The sequence below is a fragment of the Pyricularia oryzae genome, chromosome 4 (genome assembly GCF_000002495.2).
Source record: "Pyricularia oryzae 70-15 chromosome 4, whole genome shotgun sequence".
NCBI classification, from domain to species: domain Eukaryota; kingdom Fungi; phylum Ascomycota; class Sordariomycetes; order Magnaporthales; family Pyriculariaceae; genus Pyricularia; species Pyricularia oryzae.
Window position 1 is genome coordinate 2,655,936 of NC_017851.1, and position 23,787 is coordinate 2,679,722.

Here is a 23,787-nt window from a genome sequence, read left to right on the forward strand (position 1 = left end):
GGGCATACCCGAGACAGTTTGGTAACAGATAAGTAAGATACCTAGGTAGTCCTGCTAGTATGCATGTAATCAACAGAGAAACGTGGAGCTATAACTACCTGGACCTAGCTGGTTATCTATCCTTACCTATCTAGATATCTTCCATGGTACATACGTAGTAGAGTATGTTGAATCTCGTCTCAAGCAGGCGATGCAGTTAACCTCAAAAGTCTTGGAACAATGGCCTGATTTATGTGCATCATGAATAACAACATTTTTGTTTGTGGTATCAATCGTCTCGCATAATTTCAATATCTGGTCTAATCTGGTCTCCCCACGACCAGAACGTATTCGTATAGCGCCTTGTAACTCCCGATCTCGACTTTTAACAAGTTTTAATTCCACAAATTCCTCCGAACCCCAAGGGAACCCTCATTCGTCTCAATATCTGCAAGAAGCGCGTCCCAGTTGCGGGCGCTTGCTTATGTCACCGCTGGAACCCCCGAACGTTTTGCGCGAGACATGAATATCTGACCAAAAATCAGTTATCGACTACCGCTGCTTCCCGAGGATTATTTGAGTTGAAGATGCCCCGACTAGGAGGTGTTCTGTTGCCCGTAGCTGCCAGAAGCAGGTAATAATAATACTTATGCAGAGCTGACCATGTATGACGCTCAAGCTGCGTGCATAAGCTCGACAGGAGGTCGTGCGGTATGGGCCAAAATTGGCTTTGGTACATCGATGGGGCTCATGAATGCATCCTCCGGCTCGTCGGTCATATCGCAGATAGCGATGGCGGGCAGCTCAGGCGAGGCGCCGTCCTGGCCGGGCTGGAAGATGAGCGTAGAGCTGCGACTCCTGGTGTTGCCTCCAGTGGGCGAGATGGGGGTCTGAACTCCGCTAAGGCCGGAAGCGTCCTTGTTATGGTGCAACCTGGCCAGAGCCTCTGCCAGATCCTCGGCGTGCACCAGCTTGTTTGGTGCATCCTCTAGCCTCATCTCCCAGTCGTGGGGTGGCGACGGCGGTGGCGAGATGAAGAAGAGCTTGCCGGCGTCGGGCAGGGCGAGGCGCTCTTCTTTGACATCCAGAGGGGTCGGGCGGCCAAAGTAGACGTTGCAGCTCGCACCCATAGTGGCTTCGCCATCCCAGACCCGACGGACGGCGATGGCATCCTCCTCTGAAAAGAAAGAAATCACGATGCGCGCAAAAGACTTTAGGGGTGCGAAAGAATGTATCGGAGCGGTTTTTGTGACAAGGTTGCGAATAGTCTCGAGGTTGTCGGGGCGGAAGATGTCGCGGTCAAGAAGGTTGGTGAAGAGTAGGGTGTTGGTCGGTGTGACAGGTTGTGTCAGAGGCGGCAGGTTTGACAGGTCGAGGCTGAGGTTGGACCTGCGGGAAACACTGGAGGATGTTGAGGTGCGCGTGGGCAGCGATGGCCTGATATCGTTTTGCGACATGATGCCGATTGTGTGTGAAGTATAAGTTTGGTAGTTGGAAATTGCTGGGGTTGCCAGAGCGCACGCTGTAAATTGATTCGAACAAGCGGGGTGTAAATGGTTGAGTTAAAGTACCAAATAAGTTTGATGGTAAGGCAAGATAGGGTAACTAGCCTCTTGGCGTTTCTTGGTTTGTGAACAAGATGGTGTTTTGTAATATTTGAGTTTTTTTGGATTCGTGTTGTTTGTTTGGCTTTCTATTGTTGAGCTGAGCAATCAAGTCAAACGGTTGGAGGATTGATGCAGCGACAAGCTGTAGATATATGCATCCTTCATCAAGGTACGAAACAGACGGTTGGCAGAAGCCGACGCAGAACAGCAGGCTGTGAAACGTACCGGGAGTGGCCACGGGCCTGCTGCTGCGCCCGCATTGGAAAGACGGTCTTCTGTCAGTCAGGCGGGCTTGGTGGCCGCGTGGTGGGCTTAGTGGGTCCAAATTGGTGGCGGGTACAGCGCCCAGACTCGTGCAGTCCAAGTCTACTATAGTACGAGTTGCTGTACCTTACCTAACGCGGTAGGTAGTGATTGAAAGAAGGCTGTGCTCTCCAGCATCGGCTTCACTCGGACCGGACATTCATTCATTCATTCGCTTTTGCCAAGCTTGCGGAAAAGTTGTCATCCTGGTGCAGTTCCGACGATGGCCAAAACACCACAAGATTTTGCCTCCCAGAACGCCCACCATTTACCAAGCCCCAAAATCAGAGATCCACAGGCATTAAAGTGGTGATTTGATCAGACGAAAGCTCGTTCGGCAACGCTCTTTTTGCTCTCATTTCTCTGATGTTTGGTCAGCTCGCCACTTCAAGCAAAGCCTCCATTTTTTTCACCTATTTGATTCAGTATACGTCGTTTGGTCGGTCGGTCGGTTTTGGTGGTTTTTTTTTTTTTTTGGTAATGGAATCCAGCCGCGCCGTTGCATCGGATCAAGTAAAACAATACCAAGGCTAAGCCTTATTCCACTCTAATCTCAACATTATTTTCTTCCCCTCTTCTACTCGCAGCAGTCAACAAACATATACAGATGCTTTGGTGGCGCTGGATAACACAGCAATCACAGCCTCTGCGCCCAAAGTCTATCTTACAATATTGAAAGTAAATTGGTGGGACCCAAGGTTGGAGGAGTCAAAAAGATATTGGTGTCATCTTATATACAGTACAGCCCCAACCCCTTGAGCGATTAAAGGTTTGTTTGAGGATCCCGATGATCCCGTCGTTTGTTTCTTTGAAAGGAAAGGGACCGGTATCGTTTGGGACAATGTCAGCTTGCGATACGTCTCAACCATAAGCCACAGACGCGTAGCACGTAATTTCGTCTGCTGAGCTACCGCCCTTGCGTAGCAGTTACGAACATTCTCAAATTCTGAGCGAGGGCTCCAAACACAGCCTCAGTAAGAAAACGGTAGTGGTTTTCCTCCCGGTCCCCAGGATCAATGATCCCATTCCGGGACAGGGAGAGTCATTCATTAGAGGCAACTTGGGTCCGCCGGTGGCATGAATAATCGGCACTGCCATAGGCTGTTTAAAAGACACACACAAGCTTCATTGTAGAGCAACTCAACTCCATGCTTGCTACCTTACCTTGTTCACCCAACTGGCCGGTACCTTACGCATCAACTAAACCAGCTCCACCTAGGTAATGTACCTACCGAATCGGTCAGTGCCTTGGTTGCATGGTCTTGCGCTCGCTTGCTTCCTCTGGGGTTCTAGAACTAGAGTATATTCTAGTCTAGACCAAGAACAACAGAATTTTCAATGGCGCGATCCAAGTCAAGTGCTGAAGCTAAGAGTGGCGGTAGTGTCATGGCATAGACAATCAACGTGATGCAGCGCAGAAGGCATAGCATAGCATGGCACAGCATTGAACTACGATATGCTTGTGTCGCAATTCTCCATCTTACCAAAAGTATGCAATGGGAATTGCGGCTCGTTCGGTTCGAACATGCAATGCCACAATCTCCTGGCGTGACCTACACTGCCTTAAGATGTATCTGGTTAATATCTACCTTAATAATTAACTTGTAAAATCTGCACTTGACATACTGCCAAGCTTTGCGACGTTCAAGGTTCACACTGCCACGTTTTGGAGTCTGCCGCGAGCCAAAGCGACGAGAAAAAAAAAACATTAGTCCTGTTCCTATGCGCCATGGGCTCAATCGTCGACGCGACATCGGGCCGGTCTAGTGACTGACTGGATGATACGACGGAGCTGCCTCATGGGAGATTCCTTGTGACGCCGATGTCAAACGAAGGTGGCTGTGTTAAAATCGAAGGTTTGTTTAATCAGAAGCCCAAACCACCACATCCCCGCCAATCATGACAGACGGACAACTCAATACAAAGGGTCTTGACGGTTTGAAAATCCCACCCACCCTGTATTATTACGAAGGTAGATACATTTATTTAATCGTACAAAGTAGTATTATTTTACATATCTCGAAACAAATATTAACACATGTGAAGGCTTCAAAGGTGACCGACTGTCAATGCCAGTCGGATGGGATGAAAACGAATCAACTTTCACACTGCTCAGCCACCGGCTCGTCTCTTCGGAAACACTGCCGCGTCCTTAACGGGTTTCTCCACCATAAACCCCCAACTTGGCATGCTCGAGAAACAGCAAAGGTTTGCCAGATAGCTTGTCTGAAATCATACTCAGCTACCTGATTTCTACCCCAAGTCGCTGGACCAGCTCCTCAGAAACTTGGCTATGCAGCTTGTTGATCTCTTCATTCTTGAGTGTGCGCTCCAAACTTCGGTAGTTGATTCGGTAACACAAGCTTCGCCTGCCAGTTTTGGGATGAACAAACTCGTCGGCGCGATGCACATCTTCAACCACATCACCAGCCACACCCCGTACGATCTCCATCACATCATTTTCGTGGAACTCATTTGGACCTCCGAGACCACCACCGGCGGCTGATGAAGTGGACTTGAGCCAGAAGGAGATGTCTTTTCGGCAGGCCGGGTATTTAGAGAAGGGCTTGAACAATTTCATCAAGTCTGGGTTCTCCGAAACGCCGCGGAACTGAGATAGGAACCGCTCGTCTTGAGACCAAAAGAGCCGAATGTCGGGAATCTGAAATAGTAGCATAGCAATGCGGTCGAGACCGAGACCAAAGGCCCAACCAAGTTGCGATGGTTGGTCTGCCTCTATGTAGATATGCTGCTGGGTTACGCCACACCCAAGGACCTCAAGCCAGTCCCCGCCGTAGTAGACCTCCAGTTCCCAAGACGGGCTGGTAAACGGAAAATATGCCTCCACCCAGCGCATACGGAGGGGCTCTTCTTCGACCGCTGGAACAGGCTCTGTTGACATTGCAGGCTCTTGGGCTACTGCCTCACCGGCAGCCTTTGTCTTGGCAGCCTTCTTGGCAGCCTTTGTGATGGCCTTCCGCGATGTCTCCTCTGCGGCTTTTCTGGCGGCCTGCCGAGCCCTTGTGAATATTTCCACTACCATGAGCTCGAGTGACCGCTTTAGGTGCGCCGAGATGGCCTCGGCTTCGGCAGGCGAGTGATGTTGCTCCTGAAGCGGGTTACGCTCCGGGTGATAGAAGGGGTTGGGATCCTCAACTTTGACTCCATGTGTCGGCAACTTCTCAAAGTCAGCCCAGACCGCCGCGGCAACATCGCCCCCGGGCACTTGTGCCCGATCCCATACTCGCATACCCTCCATCTGGTGGAACACGGGGTAGTGGGTCCTGTCGATTTCATCTCGGCGATAGACGTCGGCGCTGATCAGATAGCCCTGGCTCTCATTGCGGCGGAAGAGTTCTAATTCATGAGCGCTGGTATGCGTTCGCAGGAGTGTGTCCTTGTTGACATAGTAGGTATCACTGCGAGCACGGCCTGGGTGGTCTGCGGGAAAGCCTAAGGAGTCGAAGTTTTCAAAGGTGGAGACAACGGGATCAAAGCTATTATGATACTTGAAGATGTGAGCAGGGAATTTGCTCTCAATGATTTCCCTGGTTATTGCCAGGGGGTGGTCCTTTTGCAAATGCAGCTTCCGTGACGTTGCGTTGGCAACGTTTGATGGTACATTAAACCATGAGTCCTTTGGGTAGTCACGTCCATTGATCTTGATTGATCCTAGACTTGGCTTGGTAGCCTGTTCATTAGTTGCGGGCGTAGTAGATGATGCTATTGTTCGTGCGTCAGTAAAACATTTTCGGAGTAGGCGGCTGGACTAAGTTAGGTCGGACTTACCAGAGTACCACCTCCTCGCACAGCCCGGCGTTGAGGTATAGGCTGTTGAGATTATTTGTCTACTTGATGACTTGCATCGCATGGCTAAGGCCACTGCCCTAGATCGAAGGAGTGATGCCATTTTGATAACGTAAACACAACGAATGAGAAAAGTAGAAATTGGTGACAGAAAAAAAAGGCAGGGGCTTCAAACGAACGCGCAGTAATTTGATGCTAGCGCGTATATTTCTTTTAGCTCGAAGACAGCATGATTGATACTTGCAGACTCCTGGGCACAGTCAAGCATCCCAAGGACGCGGAACCACCTGGTCTCAAGCTCAACAGTGATTATGAAAGACGATTGGTCACTTTTCTGGGAGATCATCCATGAACGAGTGTTGATGCTCTTTGATTCTCCTTCCATCAAATTGCTGCTGGGTTCGTCAAGCTGTACCCACAGTTTGCCCGGCATGTAATCGTAGGCGCTTATCTCCTATCGATACGGCAAACGCTCCACCGGACCCATGTTGCAAGCCGGGCATGTTCTTCAAGTCAGGGACAGTGCTAAACTCATCTGTGTCTTATAGGCTTACTGTACGATGACGAACTTTTTAGTGAATCGGGCTTGTATTTACCGAGAGTGAACTGCCGCAAAATCGCAATGTGCGACCGAGACATTTGGGACTCCGTACCTACTACCTTGCCAACATAACCACCAAAGGGCACAACGGACCATTTGGGTTCTACAAATTAATTCAAATCACCAATATACAGCTATATAATACTTTTGTTTTGCTCTACCTGTGTCTGGCATGGTATAACCCTAGAGGCGACACCTCACTGGCGAGTAGTAGTTGGCTGCCCCTGAGCAGATAACTGCTGGGCGAAAACACGATGGCAACGCCACCATCCCCGGCTCCGGCCTCGGCTTCGGAATTGGCCCGAACGACTTCGGCCCTTCGTCCTGCAACACCAAAGCCAGCGCAAAAGAAGGTCGATGCCATCAAGTATCCCTTCTGGTTTGGTGGCAGTGCTTCCAGTTTGGCAGCATGTGTCACACATCCGTTGGATTTAGGTGAGCTCCTTGAGAGGACTCCGGCGGTGCAGCATTGGAAAATCGGGGCCACAAAATGTATTCTTGTTCTGTTACAATTCCTCGCTAACCTGACAATCCGAGGTAGTCAAGGAAAGTAGATGTCTATAAAGAAAGCTTGGCGATGCCACGTGTGACGTGATTCGTTGATGAATAGGTGTTGCGCACACTAGTGGCATGAAACCGGGCTACCGATCGACGTTTACTAATACAGCATATCAACCTCACAGGTTCGCTTACAGACGCGAACGGGTGATATGCCAAAGAGCATGAGCGGCACTTTTGTTCATGTCGCCCGCCACAACGGCGTGACGGGTCTCTACGCAGGCCTGTCTGCGTCTCTTCTTCGCCAGCTAACCTATTCGACAACTCGGTTTGGCGTCTACGAAGAGGTAAAGTCACGGCTGACGGAAAGGAACGGTGGCCGACAGCCTTCCTTCCCGACTCTGGTTGCCATCTCTGCCGCATCAGGATTCCTTGGTGGCATTTCTGGAAATGCAGCCGACGTCCTGAACGTGAGGATGCAGCACGACGCCGCTCTCCCAGTGAAGCAACGAAGGAATTACAAACACGCCTTCGACGGCATGATCAGGATGCTGAGAGAAGAAGGCGGCATCAGGAGCTGGTTTCGGGGCGTACTGCCCAACAGTCTTCGGGCGGCAGCAATGACGGCGTCCCAGCTAGCATCCTATGACACGTTCAAAAAGCTACTTATCAATCACACGCCGTTGGCAGACAACCTGTCCACTCACTTCACCGCTAGCTTCCTGGCCGGCGTGACCGCAGCCACTGTCACAAGCCCTGTCGATGTCATCAAGACACGCGTCATGTCGTCCACCAGCGCTACGTCCAGCATACCAAAGTTGGTGATGGATATCTATGCCGCAGAGGGAATGGGCTGGATGTTCAAGGGCTGGGTACCCAGCTTTTTACGCCTTGGGCCGTAAGTAACATCTACGTCAACCGGATCCGGGCGTGTAACTGACAAGCGCGATTGTTTTCGACATCCAGGCAGACAATTTGTACCTTCCTCTTCTTGGAGGCCCACCGGAAGATGTACCGCAGAGCCAAACTAATAGAGGAGCCATTATAATATGGCATTTGAACCTCTCATTGAAGAGGGCGAAGAAGGGGAGCTAAGAGCACTCATATGCTAATTCTAGATCCGGAATCTGTTAGAGTATAGATGCAGATTTTTGTGCTGGCTTACCTGGGCAGTTGGATGGTGCTAATGCAGCATTTATAAACAGCGTGGCATTTAATGGTGTTGGAATCTGCAAATGAATTCAGACTATTGTTTGGTCATTTACTTTGGTCTTACGTTACCAATATAGAAAAGTCAGCAAATAGAGCATCGACATTGAACCAGTGAAACAAATGACTATCGCCGTTTAAAAGCGGAAAGAATTGGTCAGTGCGCCATGGACCTAGGTTGCGATATAAAAAGGTCCAAAATGCCGAAAAACCACCAACTTTACAAGCCGCCACCTGACCGCCAGATTTGAGACAGTGATGGGAAAGGACACCCTGATCATGAACGCCAAAACGCCCCAGAATGAGAGCTCCACCATAGAGGTTCTGCTCTTTAACTTTTGACCCAATGTCCCGATGAGAGTTCAACGAGACAGACGCCAGTTTGTGCAGACCCAGAGAAGACACATGCCACAGATTCAATATATGACACAGAAATGAACCTGTTCACTCTAGTGCCCATAGGAGGTTGAGCCACCACCATACGGGTCATTTCCGTAAGCAGTCTGGTCCCCATGAGCGCCGCCGTACACTGTATTGTAGCCACCCCAGTCGCCTCCTGCGCCACCGCCCATGTCGTAGTCCGCATCGCCACCCATTCCTTTGGACTCGTCGGTCTTTTCGATCAGCATGACAAGGTTAGCAAGCTTCTCCTGCAGGACTCTGAGGCCCTCCTGTACTATAACGTCGGGGTCGAGAGCGCCACAGGTCTCCACATCAAAGTAGAAGCGATTCGGAACAGCATCGTAGTCAAAGGGTTCTCCCTCCTGCGGTGGGGGCTCGCGGATCGCATTCTCACTCAACGGCCACTCCTCCTTGGCGTTACTCTCATACCAGAGATCCAAATGTCTCAGCTTGTTGTGAGGGTCGTACTCGAAGCCAATGGCCGTAGCCGGACACCATTTGGCATGCTCCTTGGCGATTCCCTTCTTCGCTACGCAGCGAATATGCACCTCTTGATTTCTTCGAAGTTTGAACAGGATGACACCGAGTCCATCCGGATCTGTGATGACGGGGGTTCCGACCGATTGGTTAACCCGCCGGCCGTCGACGACCATGTCGCGCGCGTACACCTTCATGACGTAGTTGGGATCCTCGCTTTCGCATTTTGCGTGGATCGTGATGATGACGGAGCAGTTTTCACAGTACTGCTCGCAGTCACAGTCACGGGCGTAGACCAGTTCGCTGGCGCCGCGGGCGGAAAGGGGAACGAGACCGAGGCGATGAGCGATGAACTCGTCGGCCAAGACGCTCGTGTTCTCTTTGATCTCGCAGTTGTCTATTGCTACTGTCGGAATCTCGGCGAGCATGACGCGGCGGATGGAATTGGCTAATGACAAATCGACATTGCTGAGCTCGAAGTTTACATGCACAGAATCGGCCTACATATACACAAAGGGCAAGTTGTCAGAACTGAAGGTTAGGATTGTCCCAACGATTGTTAAAAACGCAACCCAAAGGCTAATGGAATTCGACGCACATGAAATATCTTGACGACGGCACCAAGCTCGTCGGTGTTTTCATAACCGGTGCTGTAGTCCATGGTAGCGGCGACGGCGACGATTAAAGAGATAATTATATTTGAGATCGCGATTTAATAGATCGTGAAATGGCTCGTCTCACGCGCGGCCTCGCTCTGTTAAAACAGGGCAGACCAACCGTGTTTACAAGAGCTTTCCGTACTTTTCGCGCAATGACTGCTTCCTGGAAACGGGGGTGGCAGCGGGGTGAGTTTGACGGATGGCAATTTAAGTGACAGAAGAATAAGACGGAATTTTTGGGGTCGTCGCGCTCCTGTAGCTTCAAAGTCAAAGTCGCGGCGGAACAAGGTATGGTGTGGCATGCAGTCACACACACGCCCCGGTGTGTGGGTGAAATGCTAAAATCAGATGCATTTACGGAAAGATTACGTACAGCAAGGGTCTTTTGTAGGGGTGGAAATAGAGACTGGGCATTAGCTCACAGATACAACCAAATTTGCAAGGTTGTACTTCGTAGGTGGTTGGACGTGGGCCGAACTTCGCCCGTGGTAAAAAAAAAAAAAAAAAAAAAAAATAGTCACTGCGCATTGTTCACCCGGCATTAATTCTTCCACCTCAAAAGCTTCAAACCAAAGCACACGATCGTCACCGATTTTCCTCCAAGGGTTTCAATCAATCAAAGCAACTTGGTACTCGTAGGGAACGGCATTGTTGTTTTCCTTTCAAAGGATATACATAATTTGCATATACTGAAGCACGTCTACAATGTTAAGACAAGCAGTCGCAACTCCCTCGCGGATCGCCCGCTCCGCCCTTAGAGCTGCTGGCCAACAGAGAATACCAAGCTCGACCCCCAGCTTCCGGCAACTTCCACTCTCAGCTGTCTCCAGGCCTGTTAGGACTACATCCGTCAGGTGGTACAGCGCGGAACCCGAGTCTAAGGATGCCGCCAAAGACGCGGCAAAGGACGGAGAAGCCGCCGCAGCAGACGCCTCCCCAGAGGTGGCCCTGAAGAAAGAACTGGACACAAAGACGAAGGAGGCGCTCGAGTGGAAGGTGAGCTTTCAAATTTTTACGTTTGCACCCGGCTATCGACACATTTACTAACTGCGGATTTCCTCGCAAATAGGACAGGTACTTGCGCTCTGTTGCCGACTTCAGGAACCTCCAGGACAGGCAGGCTCGTGAGATGAAGTCTACTAGGGACTTTGCAATCCAGAAGTTTGCCCGCGATTTGGTCGACAGCGTCGACAACCTGGAGCGCGCCCTCGCCATGGTCCCGGCCGACAAGATCAAGGCCGCCAGCGATGCAGCCAAGGACTCGGAAACCAAGCCCGAGTTCCTCCAGGATCTCGTGAACCTGTACGAAGGCCTGAAGATGACCGAGAACATTTTGGTTTCTACTGTCGCCAAGCATGGCCTGGAACGTTTCAACCCCAACGGCGAGAAATTCAACCCCAACGAACACGAGGCTACCTTCATGACGCCTCAGCCCGACAAGGATGACAACACTGTCTTCTTCACTCAACAGACTGGCTTCAAGCTCAACGGTCGTGTGATAAGACCCGCCAAGGTTGGCGTTGTCAAGAACTCATAAGTGGCAGGCTTTGAGTAACCTTTTACTACTTCGCTTCCATCTGAGCTCTCTTGCCAGCAAAATGAGAGCCCAGGTTCGTCTCCACGGCGTGACCCACTGTCAAAATAAACTGTATCATTACCCACCTTCGATTCGACCTGATCACTCGCTGTACTGTACTTGGAAAAAAAAGAGAAGATCCCAGAGTTTGGAATTATTGGACCAAACATGTATAATGCTCCCCTCACGATAAAATCAACAACACACAGTCATAAACACGAAAAAAAAACCAAGTAGGGCTCGGCGCGGTCGCACAGGAATAGGACTGTCATGTATGGGAGGTCACGTTTGCTTACAATGTTTCTCATGTATATAAGACTACATCCCGTTCATATCGCAAGCAGGCTTTCGCCCATCGTGTGGCAAAGCTGCAATCTTATCCCTCACGTCTTGCTTAGTTGCTTGAAACGCAACTTAAAAATGCCCCCACCACCTCAGTGACAAACCTCCATCTACGACCGTGGATGGTATTGCATAAACAAGAGCGGGAAGCCAGGTTCGTCCTCAAATGGGAACAATTTCCGATATAACAAGCAGCTTCGGCAGATACCACAGAGATTCGTACAGCTTCTATCATACAAAACTCGGGATCCTTGTCTTTCAGGGTGTAAAGTACGGGTACAAGACTGGTAGAGTTCAAAAGGAGCAAGTAACCACAGTAGATCAAAAGAAGTTCGATGGAGAAGCTGAAGAACCAGTTTCGAAATGATCTTTTGAGAACAAGATCAACAGTGAAGAAGGAAGGAAAGGAAGAAAACTTTTAAAAAGAAGGGAAGGTAGAATTGGCAAACCGATCACTTTCTGAAACCACCCTTTGGAGCCATTTTCCCGCTGTCAATCACGAATTGGCAGAGAATTAAGGTAAGGAGCAAGAATACTCTCGAAAACAGGTACGATGCGAGCTGACAATGAAAGGCGAAGAGCGCCATCAGCAGCAGCGTAACCCTGTGGATCAAGGCAAGATAACTTGAGAGATCTCACTGACACTGCCATTGCCAATATTGCCTAGCAGGGGTTGGAGCGCGCCACTGATCTTGACCGGCCCAGAGAGCAGCCTTCTGAGCAGACACGGCCCGCAGCCGCTCCTCGACTTGCCCGACTTGCAAGCGCAGCAATGCGTTCTCACGACACGCGGCGGCAATGGCCTCGCGACGGCAGTTATGCTGCCACATGTTCTCACGCAGGCGTGTCGCCATGTGCTGTAGAATGCGCGCACGCCTCTGCGCCGAGACTGGCGAGTAGCAGGTCTCGGTCTCGCTGACGGCCGGACTGCCGCTCCCGCTGCCGTCTCCGGTCGAATTGGGCTGCAGAGATGCGAGCTTGAGCTCGAGAGATCGGAGAAGCTGTCGCTGAACTTTGTTTTGCTGCTCCAGTTGAGCTTCTTGCTGGTCTGAGAAGGTGAGGTGCTCTTCCAAAGTACGGATGGCCTCCTTGTACTTGGCAGCAGTTATGTCATCAAAGATGGGTCCGCGGTGGGTGTTGAGGACTTGATCAATTTCGCCCTAGAAAACGTTGGATCAGTTCAAAGTCTGGCACCCCTTTGTCTGTTACAGCTTACCTCGGAGAAAATCTCGCCATCCACTGGCGAGGTGTCTTCTACCCCAAACTTTGGAATAGAACCGAGACTGGCATCTCGGCAAGCCTGACCAGCTACTGGGTCCATGCGGTCGAACTCGCCGTAAGGAAAATAGTGATACATCATCTCCGGTGTCACGGCTTTTTGTTTTTCCTTCAAGTCAGCAAAACATCTTCGAGCATCTTGCACAACTTCGGTAGGTAACACTCGAACTGGAGGAAGAACTCACGACGAGACTCCCAGAGTATCGACGGGTTCGAGGGGACCTTGTAGTACGGAGACATGCGCTCGCCATCTTCCTGGTCGTATTGCTCCTCATATGCAAGTAATGACCTCGAATCTGTGCTTTCGTCGGGACAGCCCTTCTCCAGCAGCTGAAGCGGCGTGGAAGGCCGCATACGAACTGGCTTCTCTGGCTCTCTGGAACGCGATTCTTGGTGCAAAATGTCCGTATCCCAGAGCTGTGCGCCTTCGGACCACGCTAGAAATGTTTCCGGAGAGATCATTGACGGAGGCAGATCACACTTGCAGTCCTCGCCGTTCTGGGGCTTGTTCTCGCTTGCTTCTAAAGAAGTCAGAAAGGCAGAATAAGGGTTCCAGATGCAGGAAGAGGGTCTTACCTGCAGGAGGGAGCTTGTATCTTGATGTGTCGATAGGGCCGCACTTCCACGGATCTCCAATGACTTCTGCCTTTACCTCGTGACCTTTTGTCTTGATAAATGGCTGGTGTAGGACAGCTCTCTTCTCAGGTGAGCGACGGATGTTGCAGGTTATGGTGCGGTCAGACAGGTTGGAGTAGCGATCATCAGCATCGTCCGGAGGAGTGATGATGGTAGTATGAAATCTGTGTTTAATTTTCAGCCAAGGCTCTTTAATACCAGCTGAGAAGGAGATGGAGACTCACGGAGAGCTGAGGTTATGCACAAACCCGGAAAACCCCGATGATGAAGCAAGCGTGGAGTCGCTGCTGGAGGAAACCTCGGATCCGCCGAACGAGAACAAGCCCGCATCTGTCTGCATCTGGTCTAGCAGAGGACCTTTGCGGCTAACGGGCCGAGGTCCGCGCAGGATGTGGTAGGCCGACATCATCTCTTCAGTAAGCTCGAGCCTGTCACCACGCGAGTTCCGAAGTAAAGTGCGGGGGCATGGCACGTCCGTGACCTGGGGTGCTTCCAGTGATCCGGACGCTAGCCGGTAGTATTCCTGACAAGGCCCTATTTTTGGGGAATCATGCCTCATCTCAGGCTGCTTTTTTTGAGGTGTAATATCGGCTGTTGGAGGCTTTGATACACCCTGTGTCCGTAGCTGGTCATAACTGCCATACAACGAACAGACTCGCATATGCTCGTAGCAACTGGCAGCCCGACGATGTGAGAGCGCCGGCCGTCGCGCTGGTATCACCCAGTGTCAGAAATTACACCGGTTTTGAGGGCTAGGATAAGATCGCACCGCCACTGCCTTTTTCATGACTTACCGATATCTGTTGCAGCCTTTGACATATTCAAAGCCGTCAAAGAAAACAGTGGGAGAAAATGTGAAGCGACTAAACAAGGTGAAACAAGCGGGCACTAGGAAGACAAACAGAAACACTGACGATAATCAAGACAAGAAAGAAAGAAAAGATAAAGGACCGAGTCGGCTTTGAAAGTTCCAAAGTCGAGATGCAAAACGCAACGCAGCGCGCAGTTGCCTGGTCAGGAATCTTAAGAAATGGAAGTTACAATGTAGCGCATGATGGATGGTGGTAGTGATCAGATTGTGAGATTTATCTCAGTGAAGGTGGGTTGGTTTAGCACCAGTTACTTTGCGATCGGTGTGTTGTGTTGAAGGAGATGAGTAGAGTGTTCGGGTTCTGGCCTGGTTGAGATAAATCTACGCTGACGAGCGGGTTTGCTCTCCTCGGGGGAAAAAAAAGACATCAAACGTGGTCACCGACAAGCAATGTTTAATATCTGGAGTTTCTTTTTTTTTCAAGTTTCTCTCACTTCAAACTCAGAAATAAATCAAACTGCTTACAAACGCCATTGAACAAAACACTTCAACAACAAAATACACGTTCCCCATGTGACCGAAAGACAACTTCATGGTCCAAACACCAAAGCCCGCACTTCAATACTCTCCCGACCCTCAGCTTCAGGTCTGGTCCTGGGATCCTCAAAGGCAGTATGAGCCACCCGACCCCCCTGAACACCCGTTAACGGTTTCAGGCTCTCACTATCGAAGCACTCAATCAAGAATCGCTCGTCTCCCTTCATGCCACTGAGATAGTACCAGCGTTGACCCTTATTGTACTTGATCCCGGCTGTCTCGCCTGTGTACCCATTCGGGTAGCGATGCTCGACAGGAACGACGTCCTCATCCTCAAGTGTTGAGGAGGACGCCATAGCCAGCGGGGAAGCCTCAATCGGCTGTTTGTTGAGAGGACGCCAGACGTTGACGATGCGGTAACGTCCCTTGAGAAGCTCCTCGGCTATCTCGGGCTGATGGCGGTGTACGCGCAGGGCCGCCGACTTTGCCGTTTGGTCGATGTGCACCTGCAGCACGGGGGCACGGTCGGCAGTGGGCGAGGAACGACGGACTGTGTGGTCGAAAATCACCACCCGGTTGCTGTCGGGTATCTGCTCCAGGAGGAGCTTCTCGACCTCAGGGTAATACTTATCCTTGATGGACTCGTCGTCCACAAAGTCTACCTCGCGGGACGGAGGAACGCCCTGGACAACCGCGAAAGCGTCCCGATCTAGATTGAACTCAGACTCGCGGCCGCGGATGTCCTCGATGTCGACTTGATGTGGACAAATTCCATAGTTGTGACCACCGGGGCTGCCTCTTGGGAGGCCAAGGTTGTTGTAAGGTATTGAACCATCCTCTGGTGGCTTGAAGAAGTTCAACTTGGCGGTAACAGGGCCACGGGGAACTTGGGTTATGGCCATATCTATGTCGATTTCGTGACTAGTTTTTGAGCTAAGGGTTTACACGAGGTAATAAGCTTGAGATTTTTATCTGCCAAAAGGCAATGTGATTTTGTCTGTTGACGATATTAATCGAATGTGAGAAAGTTCTCTTGATGGATGGTTAAGCTCAGTGCAATATAGTAGTCTAGTCTAGTAGTCAGAGGAGCCCAACATCTCTTATATACTTTGCCTTCACCCCAAAATACTTCCAATTGGGCAAAATTTCAAGGAAATCAACATGCCCACACTGGGACGTCTATAAAGGTTCGCATGGTTTGAAATCACGAAAGTGCATACTGATAGGTTGTAGATGTCGCCATGCTAACACATGGTATCACTTCCCGGCGCCGATTACCAAGCATGTGCGTTCGTTCGGCTTCCTAATCTGGCCCGGGGGGTGGGGTTCTACTACTGTAGAATCGTCTGGTTCCTGTGGCGCTCCAGTACCGTGGAAGTAGGGGTCGGGTTTGGTGGTAAGCCAAGTCGTATTGCTAATTGTCGGTCTATTTCAAAGAAATCCAGACAGACATCACGGAATATGATGCCGAGCACGTCATTGCCACTAGGCGTCAAACATCGGGTGACTTGTTGAAGGTTCGGGTATCTGATACGTTTTTATAAATCAAGCTTTCAGTTAGAACTAGTAGGAATGCCCTTTATTGCCCCAGATTGCGACGGTTACTCTTTTGTTCAAGTGAGAGCATAAAGACCGACTACACGGGTGACTGTCAATGTCGACGCAACGCAGGCCTAGCGCTCTGGGTTCGAGCCTAAGCAGCGGGATCGAGGATCTGGGGAAAAGATTCGGGGTCAGTAATTAATAATTCATGTTTGTCGACGGAGACTTTTCAAGGATTTGCTTTCATCCGCTCTCCATGAATGTGGCAGCGTGGGGCAAGGTTGGGCCAAGGACATTTGCCAGTGAAGAGCAAGGTGAGAAATGTTATATAATCACGCAAGGAGTAAAAAGAAAAAGGTCAAACAACCTCTCCGGAACGGACAGGCGGGCTAATTGGGATTACCACGAAACTGGTTATGTCACCCACCAACCTAAGGTACCTAGGTACCTACTACCTAGGTAGTTGAGTTACAAAAGCAGCGACCGGAAGATAAAAAACCCACCCAAATCTACAGCACGTGAGCATGCGAGATTCACGTGAGCGCCCTAGCAACGCACGCCAAACTTGTGCGGGTAATGTAAACAAAGCTCCGACGCGTGCTTTCTCTGCCATGGGATTTTCCCACACGCTCAATCGCTGTCGTCCGTGAGACAAGCAAGCACCCACCCCGGGAAAAAAGTTCCTTGCGCAAAAGCACGGTGCCGACAAGGCGGGCACTTTAGCTGCGACAGACAGCCCACACCACATATCCATTATTACGACCGCTAACATCTAACTGCATTGATCGATCGCATTGATCATAATCATTTATGATCCACCAACAACGATGTCATCAACCAACGGCTTGGACACCATGTCCTCTCCAGATCCCCTTGGTGACCCGATAACGAGCTCCATGTCGCGCGTGACACGCAGCATGGCTCGGAGTCAGACATCAACACAGAGGTCACTACGGCAGGGCTCTATTCTGGCTAGCTCACCCAGAAAACAGACCTTCGAGCTCGACGTGGGTAACGAGCGATCACCACAAAGGATACTCGTAACTGTCGAGGCTGAGGACTCAGCTAGCCGGAAAACCCATGTTAATCGCCGATTATTCCCGCCGCAAAAGCAAGCCACGCCGCGATCTCCTGTTCGCCGAAAGGTGCGCACGACCACGACGACAGTTCCTCTGAGAGGTCTCACCGACGATGAGGGGCCAACAGGTGCAGAGACACCGCGGAGGAGAGGAAGGCCTCGCAAATCAGGTACACCGATGCCATCGAAGACTGGTACGCCGATGCCTTCGACCAGGAAAAGGGCCGGGAGTCCGCTGGAAAGCACACCCCGGAGGACCCGCAGGTCGGTGTCCATCACGGCAGACTCGGCATCAGAAATGGGCGACGAAGCGGAGGAAAACCAGGAGACACCGAGGCCCAGGCCCAGAAAGTCACCGGTAAAGAGATCGAAAACGCCGGCCAGGAAGACGGCAGCAGCACCAAAGATAGATGCTCAGGAAACTGGAACTGCGAAAAGGAGAGGAAGACCCAGACGACAGGCCCTGGTCCCAGCTGAGATGGAGGAGATGGCCGAGCAAGATACCTTGACAGAGAGCATACCGAATGTGATCCCGACCAGAAACGACGAGACGGGAGAACAAGGCCCGAACGATACGCTATTGTCGACAATCAACGTATCCACGGACGGTTCTGTTGCTGGAGAGGATGCGGATGAAGAGGACATGTGGCTCGCGAACCTGTCTGAATCTCGCTCAGTACCAGCATCTGAGATGGGACAAAGCAGGATTGACGACGCTGATCCACCAAGTACTTTGGATGGTGACGAGGAGGAAAGGTCGCGCTTGACCTCGGATGCTCCCATCTCGGTAGCCACCGATGGTGACAACGAGAGTGACTTGATAGACTTTGGTGCCGCCGACAAAAGTGACACCGAGTCGCTGGCAACAGAGAGCGTTGCACAAACAGAGACAGACCGCGACACCATTGCCCAAGGGGAGGATTTCAGCATGATCATGATGGATTCGATCGTGTCCTTCCGCGAATCTCGGCAATACCGCGAGGAAAGCCTCCCCGAAATGGGAGAGGCTACAAGCTTTATCGTCGACAGAGCACTTGAATCCATCCGCCATGCGCAGCCTGATGACGGGCACATGCAGTTACAGGCTGACCAGGCAACCGGACAGCAAGATGAGCTCACACCGAATGCCGCAAACGGGGTTGAAGAGGTAGAAGAAGACAACTTGTTACAACTACCGACAGAATCAACTCCTACAATCACCAAACAACTTTCAGGAATAATTGACAACCGGTCCAAGACTCTATCGAATAGCCCTAGACGTGGCAAGACTGCCACTCCTCTCAGTAGACAGCTGGCCATCAAGTCTCTACGACAAGACGAGTCGCTAAATGAGACGCCTTTGGCTTCGCGAGCAGCCAGGGCTGACGCTGCTCGGGAAGAGTCGACACTATATGATGACTCATTTTCGGAAATACCAGATGCGGTACTGGAGGCAGCAACACCCCGCCCACCTAGAAAGCGCTTCCAGGACCAAGAAAGCGCGCAAGATGAGGCTTACCATGTAGAGGAGAGATCTAGTGACGGGGCACTTGAGGATTACGAAAATGATGCCGAGGAAGCTACAGGTCCATCTCGAGACAACTCGGTGGAACTAGTAGCCGCTGCAGCTGCTCAGGGCCCCCTTTCAGATACTGGCAGCATGCTTTTGACTCCAGAAGAGACGCCGTCGCCAGCAAATGATGACGTTTGCGTCGAGGAACCTGTCGACGAGCCCGTCGCTTCTGACGTCGCAGAGGAAGATTTGCGCTCGTCTCCCCCTCTTCTTCGACTTGCCATGAGCACTTCAGGCGCAAGCGATGGACGGCATATGAGACACAATTCAACCGAAACACCAGTCGACCCATCTCCGCCAGAGGTGCCATCTGTACCTCCGGTAGCTGTGGCGGCCGCTGACAGACTTGATTTGCCGTCTCAAACGGCCCGCCCTCCGCTTTCGCCAATTGTTAGGGCCGGGCGAGCACTGCAAACAGTAACCTCTGATCCACCGTCACCGAAGGGTCGGGAGAGCCTCCTTCGAAGTCCATTCCGGTCTTCTACCACACGAGACAGCCAGGAACAGCAGTCGTCTAGCCGACAGTCCATAACTGTCCCTGAGCATGATGTTTCAGAAGCACCACAATCGCCACCGGTAGCTGCTGCCCCGGAACCTCAGTCTACGCAAAGGAGTCAAAGGTCGTGGGCCCAAACTTTCAATCCAATGAAGCAGATAAAGAACATTGTGTCGCAGGGTGCGCAGATGTTCTCGTCACCAAAATTCACCATTCCCCAAGGGATGGATGATCCTTTTGGCCCAGACCCGGACATGCCAAAACCCACAGCTTCACGCCGCCAGGCCCAGGTTCCAGTGATGCAAGAGCAAGCAAGAATCCCGGAGCCTGAGACACACTCTGTGGCTGCCAACGACACCTTGCAGGAAGATGGGATGGACTGGGAGCCATCCGAAAGCCCTACTGAAGGCGTTGCTCGCAGGGCAAGAAGCGCTTCAGCTTCCAGCGTCTTCACAAATGGAGCGTCCGCTCAAGCGGCGCCGTTTGATGCCGAGTCGGACGCGGATGATGCCATGGCCACTGAAGCGGAGTTACAAAACCCTAATGTTCAGTCTGAAGCTGTTGATATGGATGACACTGAGGAAGAGGAAGACGAAGACGAAGATATCTGGGCAATTGAGGCAGAGCGTCCAATTGGATCACCAAGAAAGGTCACCCAGGTCCAGGACCCGACACTGAACCGCTGGGGTACAGGCAAATCGCCGAGCCCATGGACCAAGGCGCAGAACGAGCCTTCCTTCCATGAGACAGATGATTTCTCCCTACTATCAGTACATGGACGAGATGCATCACAGCTATCACAATCCAGACAAAACCCGCAGTCATTCGAGGTCTCGGCCCACGCAGTACCTGCCAGGCGGGTCGATCTGTCTACATTCTTCTCATCTCCAGCGGTTGTGCCTGGGATGCAGTTGTATGCAGAGGAGGACACGGCTACGGAAAAGTCCCCGGTCCGGCAACGAGAAGCAAGGGAGAATATCCAACTTTCATCTGTTCGGCAAAAGGCGTTCCAGCCAAACAACGGCCAGAGCAGGAGTAACCTATTCTCGCCCGCACCATTTCGCCCAGCAAGCCAGACCCAATACCATCAAAGCCTCTTTGCTCCGTCGTCCGCGGCGTCAACTAGACAGCAACAGTACGCTCAAGTGCCACAGAAGCGTAACTTTGCTCCATTCCTCAGCAAGCCCAGCGTCAATGTAACCAACTCACTTTTTGGTACGGCCAATACTTATGCGCGATCCCAGAGTGCATCCAGCCAAGTCTCTGGAGCAATCGACGAGGAGTCGCACGAAGATCATGAGGACACTGACGAGGCCAGCATTATCAGAGATGACGAAGAGGCAGACGAGTCTAGTTTCATTGCGCCCATTCTCAAGCCATTGCCCGAACGAACTGCCTCTCCGACCAAGTCATGCTTACGCTCTCCTCTGAAGCCTAAAACACCTGGCCCGGTGGTTGAATTTTCGACTAGCACGCTGTCGCCGCTAGAGCAGGAGGAGGCAAGGGCTCGCAGGGAGCGCGAAGCCTACGGATACGACCACGACGATCAATCCGACGTGCAGCCGACGCGCACGTTTAATGCCGGGGAATGCGGAGACAAAGAAAACACGACGAGCACTTCGCGTCTCAAAATGCTTGCCAACAAGGCTATCCCAAAGCTGACACCCTCCTCATCCTCACTTCGCCAGCCTCTCTCCGCGCCAAAGGCGACTTCTTCGTCGGCTCCCTTATCCAGAACCGAGTGGACCAAAGCCCACTGGATTCAAATGGACCTGTTGCTGCAAGAAAGACGGCGGGGATCACTCGACTTCCAGCTCCAGCACCGCGGTGTTGGGCTCGCGCAGCGTCGTAGGTCGGCAGCACTTTTGGGCAAGCTCGTATCGGCACAGGGTGAATCAATGGCACTCGAGCAGTGGCACCTCGATGTCGTCAACGCGTTCCGTTCCGACCTGTGTGGGGGTGATGATACCCTGTTCTGTGCTTGGGACGAACATGTGCTTGCGAAGCGGTTATTTGCTTTGCTTGTTGGCGAGGGACGAAGGAAGCAGAAGAAGGCCCTTGCTGGTAATGGTACCACCAGAACGTCGGCGTTCGCTGCCCGTACATAGTGCAAGCGCACATGGGTAACTGCTTTTTTGTTTGTTTTTCTTCTCGGTTGGATATACCATTTGGATCACATTGAGACGTGCATGGAGGTTTTTGCACAGAAGCGGTCTCACATAGAATTGTTTGTATAATCGCGTACCAAGGTCTTCGTTTGGCCTTGGTCGAGTCTTTTATAAGGGGGTTTGTTCGTATGGCATTACAGGAAGCGTTGCGCTTGTTGCATTAGGGATGCTAGCGGATATTTCTAGCATCTTTCCTTTGGGGCATTGGAGTTTGGGCGGTTAAACATGGAAAGGGATTTCTGCATTTGGGGGTCACAACAAAAATTTGACAAATAGCCAGGAGAGAGATTACGCATGTGCAAATACTTTTACTTTGAGACGACCTCTTGAGATTGATAATCCTACCACTCAGACGCCCGATCATCTAATATTACAGCCAAACATGGTGCCATTGACCATCACTCAACCAACCAGGACCTAAGATGGGGTAGAAAGTCGAAATCGAATTCAAGTTCATCTTTAAACCGTTCTACTCTAGCATCGATGCCTGATTGGTGTACAAGACGTCTACAACACTGCTCAACTTTTCGATGGTCGCCAGAGCGTGGTCGTAGGCCTCATCACGTTGAGTTTCATCAAAGATGATGAGGCAACCAGCACCCTGGTCCAACACACCGATGATGACCTTGTCCAGAATCATCTGTGACAGTTTGCGCTCGACTTGCTGCGTGTCGAGGCCAACCATCTTGGCGATGTGATCAATCTCGACGCGCGAGAAGGGCTCAATAACCTTGATCAGATTTTGCTCCAGCATGGCATCGTACAAGCGGCGCAGGTGAGAGCGGACAAAGGCGTCGCCACCAAGCTCGTGACGATAGGCAGCAAGAGACTGTTCGTACTCCTCCAGCGACCTGTTGGCATGGGCGCGCGCAATCGCCTTCATGGCCTCCAGGGACTGGCCGGCATACTTGGCCGCCTGCTTGGACGCCATAAGGGTGTTGACGTCGTCAACGAGGTTGAGCATGATCTTACACAGCAGCATGTACTGCAGAGCGGCGGTGGCGTTCTTGGTCGCGTCCTGCGAGTGGTAGCCGTCGAGAGCCTCGATGAAGTAACTGAAAGCGGTGTTGAAGTCCTTGTCCTCGGCGTGCAGCATGCCGGACTGCATGTCGAGATTGGCCTGCAGCATGGGAGGGGTATAGACGGACGCCGCGCTGGTTCGAGCGCTCGTCAGGGCCGCGCGGGCCTTGGATATATTTCCGAGCGCATGGTAGACGCGGGACTCGAGGAGCTGTACCTCGACCAGCATGAGCTTGTCATCGAGGCGTTTAAGCTCCTTCAGCAGGCCGTTGATCAGGGTCAGTGCTTCATAGTATGACTGCTTAGCCATATGCAGCGTCACCAGCCTAGTCTCGAGGTTCTGCCGCAAGAACGTCCGTCGCTCCGAGGTTGCCCACTCTATACATGACTTGGTCACAGATACCTGGAGGTCCGTTGTGTTGGGGATGCCGTCGAAGAAGTCAAGCAGCTGGCGGACGAGCTTGGCCGTCTTTGCCTTGGCAAATGACGACAGCACTGTCCGGCTCCTCTTGATGAGCTCGACGAGATCATTTGAGTTTCTTGCAAGTGGTAAGGTCAGTAACAAGCCTTTTCTTCAAAGCATGTTTGGTTGCGAGATGGGTGCGGCTGCTCACTTCTGGTCGCGGTACAGTTCGCCCAGGCTGAGTAACGCCAGTTCGTATTCCTTGACGGCAGCGTCCGAGGTAACTGATGGTGGCTTGGAAACGATCTCCTTGTACAACTCCTCTGCCTTCTTCGGGTTCGATTTTGCGGCTTCTTGCGCCTCGCGCAACCTTTGGGAGTCTCCTGCAGCCATGGTGTCGTAATCTGAGGGTGACTGGAATATGTCGCCAATGGAGTGATGTAGCGCTGTTGTCCGGTGACAATCGCCCGCCTGATCGATATCGTATCCCTCGAGAGATAGCGATTGATGATGTATTGTTTCAATTTGAAGTTGTTTTTAGGGAGTTGACCCGGCGATGTCTCGTTCGTTTATCGTCACGGCGGGTTGAGATGGGTTGAGATGTCGTTTCGGTGATTGCTTTGCTGGGAGCTTCCAAAGTGCACACACCTAAGCTCCGTCAAACAGCCTACCACCCAATCTAGGTTGCAGCCGACGTACGAAAGCGCGGGACAAACATGAACGAAGGGTTCCCTGGTCATATTACATAATCGGACGGTGGGTATGGTATGCTGATAAGATAGATGGTGGGTCTGGATCTAATCTGC

At 51.6% G+C, this 23,787-nt stretch overlaps 9 protein-coding genes across 9 annotated transcripts; 3 read left to right on the forward strand and 6 right to left on the reverse strand.

The window, feature by feature from the left end:
• Window positions 1-47: 47 nt before the first annotated feature.
• Window positions 48-1,789, reverse strand: MGG_03218 (uncharacterized protein). The gene has a single exon (XM_003716713.1). The coding sequence runs from the start codon at window positions 1,434-1,436 to the stop codon at window positions 654-656; it is 783 nt and encodes a 260-aa protein (XP_003716761.1). The 5' UTR covers window positions 1,437-1,789; the 3' UTR covers window positions 48-653.
• Window positions 1,790-3,828: 2,039 nt separating this feature from the next.
• On the reverse strand, window positions 3,829-6,091 carry MGG_03217 (phenylalanyl-tRNA synthetase). The gene is made up of 2 exons (XM_003716714.1): window positions 5,679-6,091; window positions 3,829-5,612 (listed from the first exon to the last, which is right to left on the reverse strand). Exons 1-2 carry the CDS (start codon window positions 5,797-5,799, stop codon window positions 4,132-4,134), a joined length of 1,602 nt encoding a protein of 533 aa, XP_003716762.1. The 5' UTR covers window positions 5,800-6,091; the 3' UTR covers window positions 3,829-4,131.
• Window positions 6,092-6,551: 460 nt separating this feature from the next.
• Window positions 6,552-7,890, forward strand: MGG_03216 (mitochondrial dicarboxylate carrier; the record flags this gene model as incomplete). The annotated part of the gene is made up of 3 exons (XM_003716715.1): window positions 6,552-6,758; window positions 6,981-7,667; window positions 7,762-7,890. 3 exons carry the CDS (start codon window positions 6,552-6,554, stop codon window positions 7,888-7,890), a joined length of 1,023 nt encoding a protein of 340 aa, XP_003716763.1.
• Window positions 7,891-8,031: 141 nt separating this feature from the next.
• Window positions 8,032-9,878, reverse strand: MGG_03215 (DNA-directed RNA polymerase II subunit RPB3). The gene is made up of 2 exons (XM_003716716.1): window positions 9,482-9,878; window positions 8,032-9,383 (listed from the first exon to the last, which is right to left on the reverse strand). The coding sequence occupies exons 1-2, from the start codon at window positions 9,542-9,544 to the stop codon at window positions 8,454-8,456; spliced, it is 993 nt and encodes a 330-aa protein (XP_003716764.1). The 5' UTR covers window positions 9,545-9,878; the 3' UTR covers window positions 8,032-8,453.
• A 154-nt stretch (window positions 9,879-10,032) lies between these two features.
• MGG_03214 (uncharacterized protein) lies at window positions 10,033-11,649 on the forward strand. Its single transcript, XM_003716717.1, has 2 exons — window positions 10,033-10,538; window positions 10,612-11,649. Exons 1-2 carry the CDS (start codon window positions 10,248-10,250, stop codon window positions 11,077-11,079), a joined length of 759 nt encoding a protein of 252 aa, XP_003716765.1. The 5' UTR covers window positions 10,033-10,247; the 3' UTR covers window positions 11,080-11,649.
• MGG_03213 (uncharacterized protein) lies at window positions 11,603-14,193 on the reverse strand (the record flags this gene model as incomplete). Its single annotated transcript, XM_003716718.1, has 6 exons — window positions 11,603-12,620; window positions 12,677-12,834; window positions 12,924-13,256; window positions 13,315-13,538; window positions 13,599-14,085; window positions 14,169-14,193. The coding sequence occupies 6 exons, from the start codon at window positions 14,191-14,193 to the stop codon at window positions 12,096-12,098; spliced, it is 1,752 nt and encodes a 583-aa protein (XP_003716766.1). The 3' UTR covers window positions 11,603-12,095.
• A 424-nt stretch (window positions 14,194-14,617) lies between these two features.
• Window positions 14,618-15,860, reverse strand: MGG_03212 (uncharacterized protein). Its single transcript, XM_003716719.1, has one exon. The coding sequence runs from the start codon at window positions 15,622-15,624 to the stop codon at window positions 14,776-14,778; it is 849 nt and encodes a 282-aa protein (XP_003716767.1). The 5' UTR covers window positions 15,625-15,860; the 3' UTR covers window positions 14,618-14,775.
• A 460-nt stretch (window positions 15,861-16,320) lies between these two features.
• Window positions 16,321-21,959, forward strand: MGG_12750 (uncharacterized protein). The gene has a single exon (XM_003716720.1). The coding sequence runs from the start codon at window positions 17,092-17,094 to the stop codon at window positions 21,496-21,498; it is 4,407 nt and encodes a 1,468-aa protein (XP_003716768.1). The 5' UTR covers window positions 16,321-17,091; the 3' UTR covers window positions 21,499-21,959.
• MGG_03211 (26S proteasome non-ATPase regulatory subunit 11) lies at window positions 21,836-23,669 on the reverse strand. Its single transcript, XM_003716721.1, has 2 exons — window positions 23,193-23,669; window positions 21,836-23,117 (listed from the first exon to the last, which is right to left on the reverse strand). The coding sequence occupies exons 1-2, from the start codon at window positions 23,372-23,374 to the stop codon at window positions 22,028-22,030; spliced, it is 1,272 nt and encodes a 423-aa protein (XP_003716769.1). The 5' UTR covers window positions 23,375-23,669; the 3' UTR covers window positions 21,836-22,027.
• Between the last annotated feature and the right edge of the window lie 118 nt (window positions 23,670-23,787).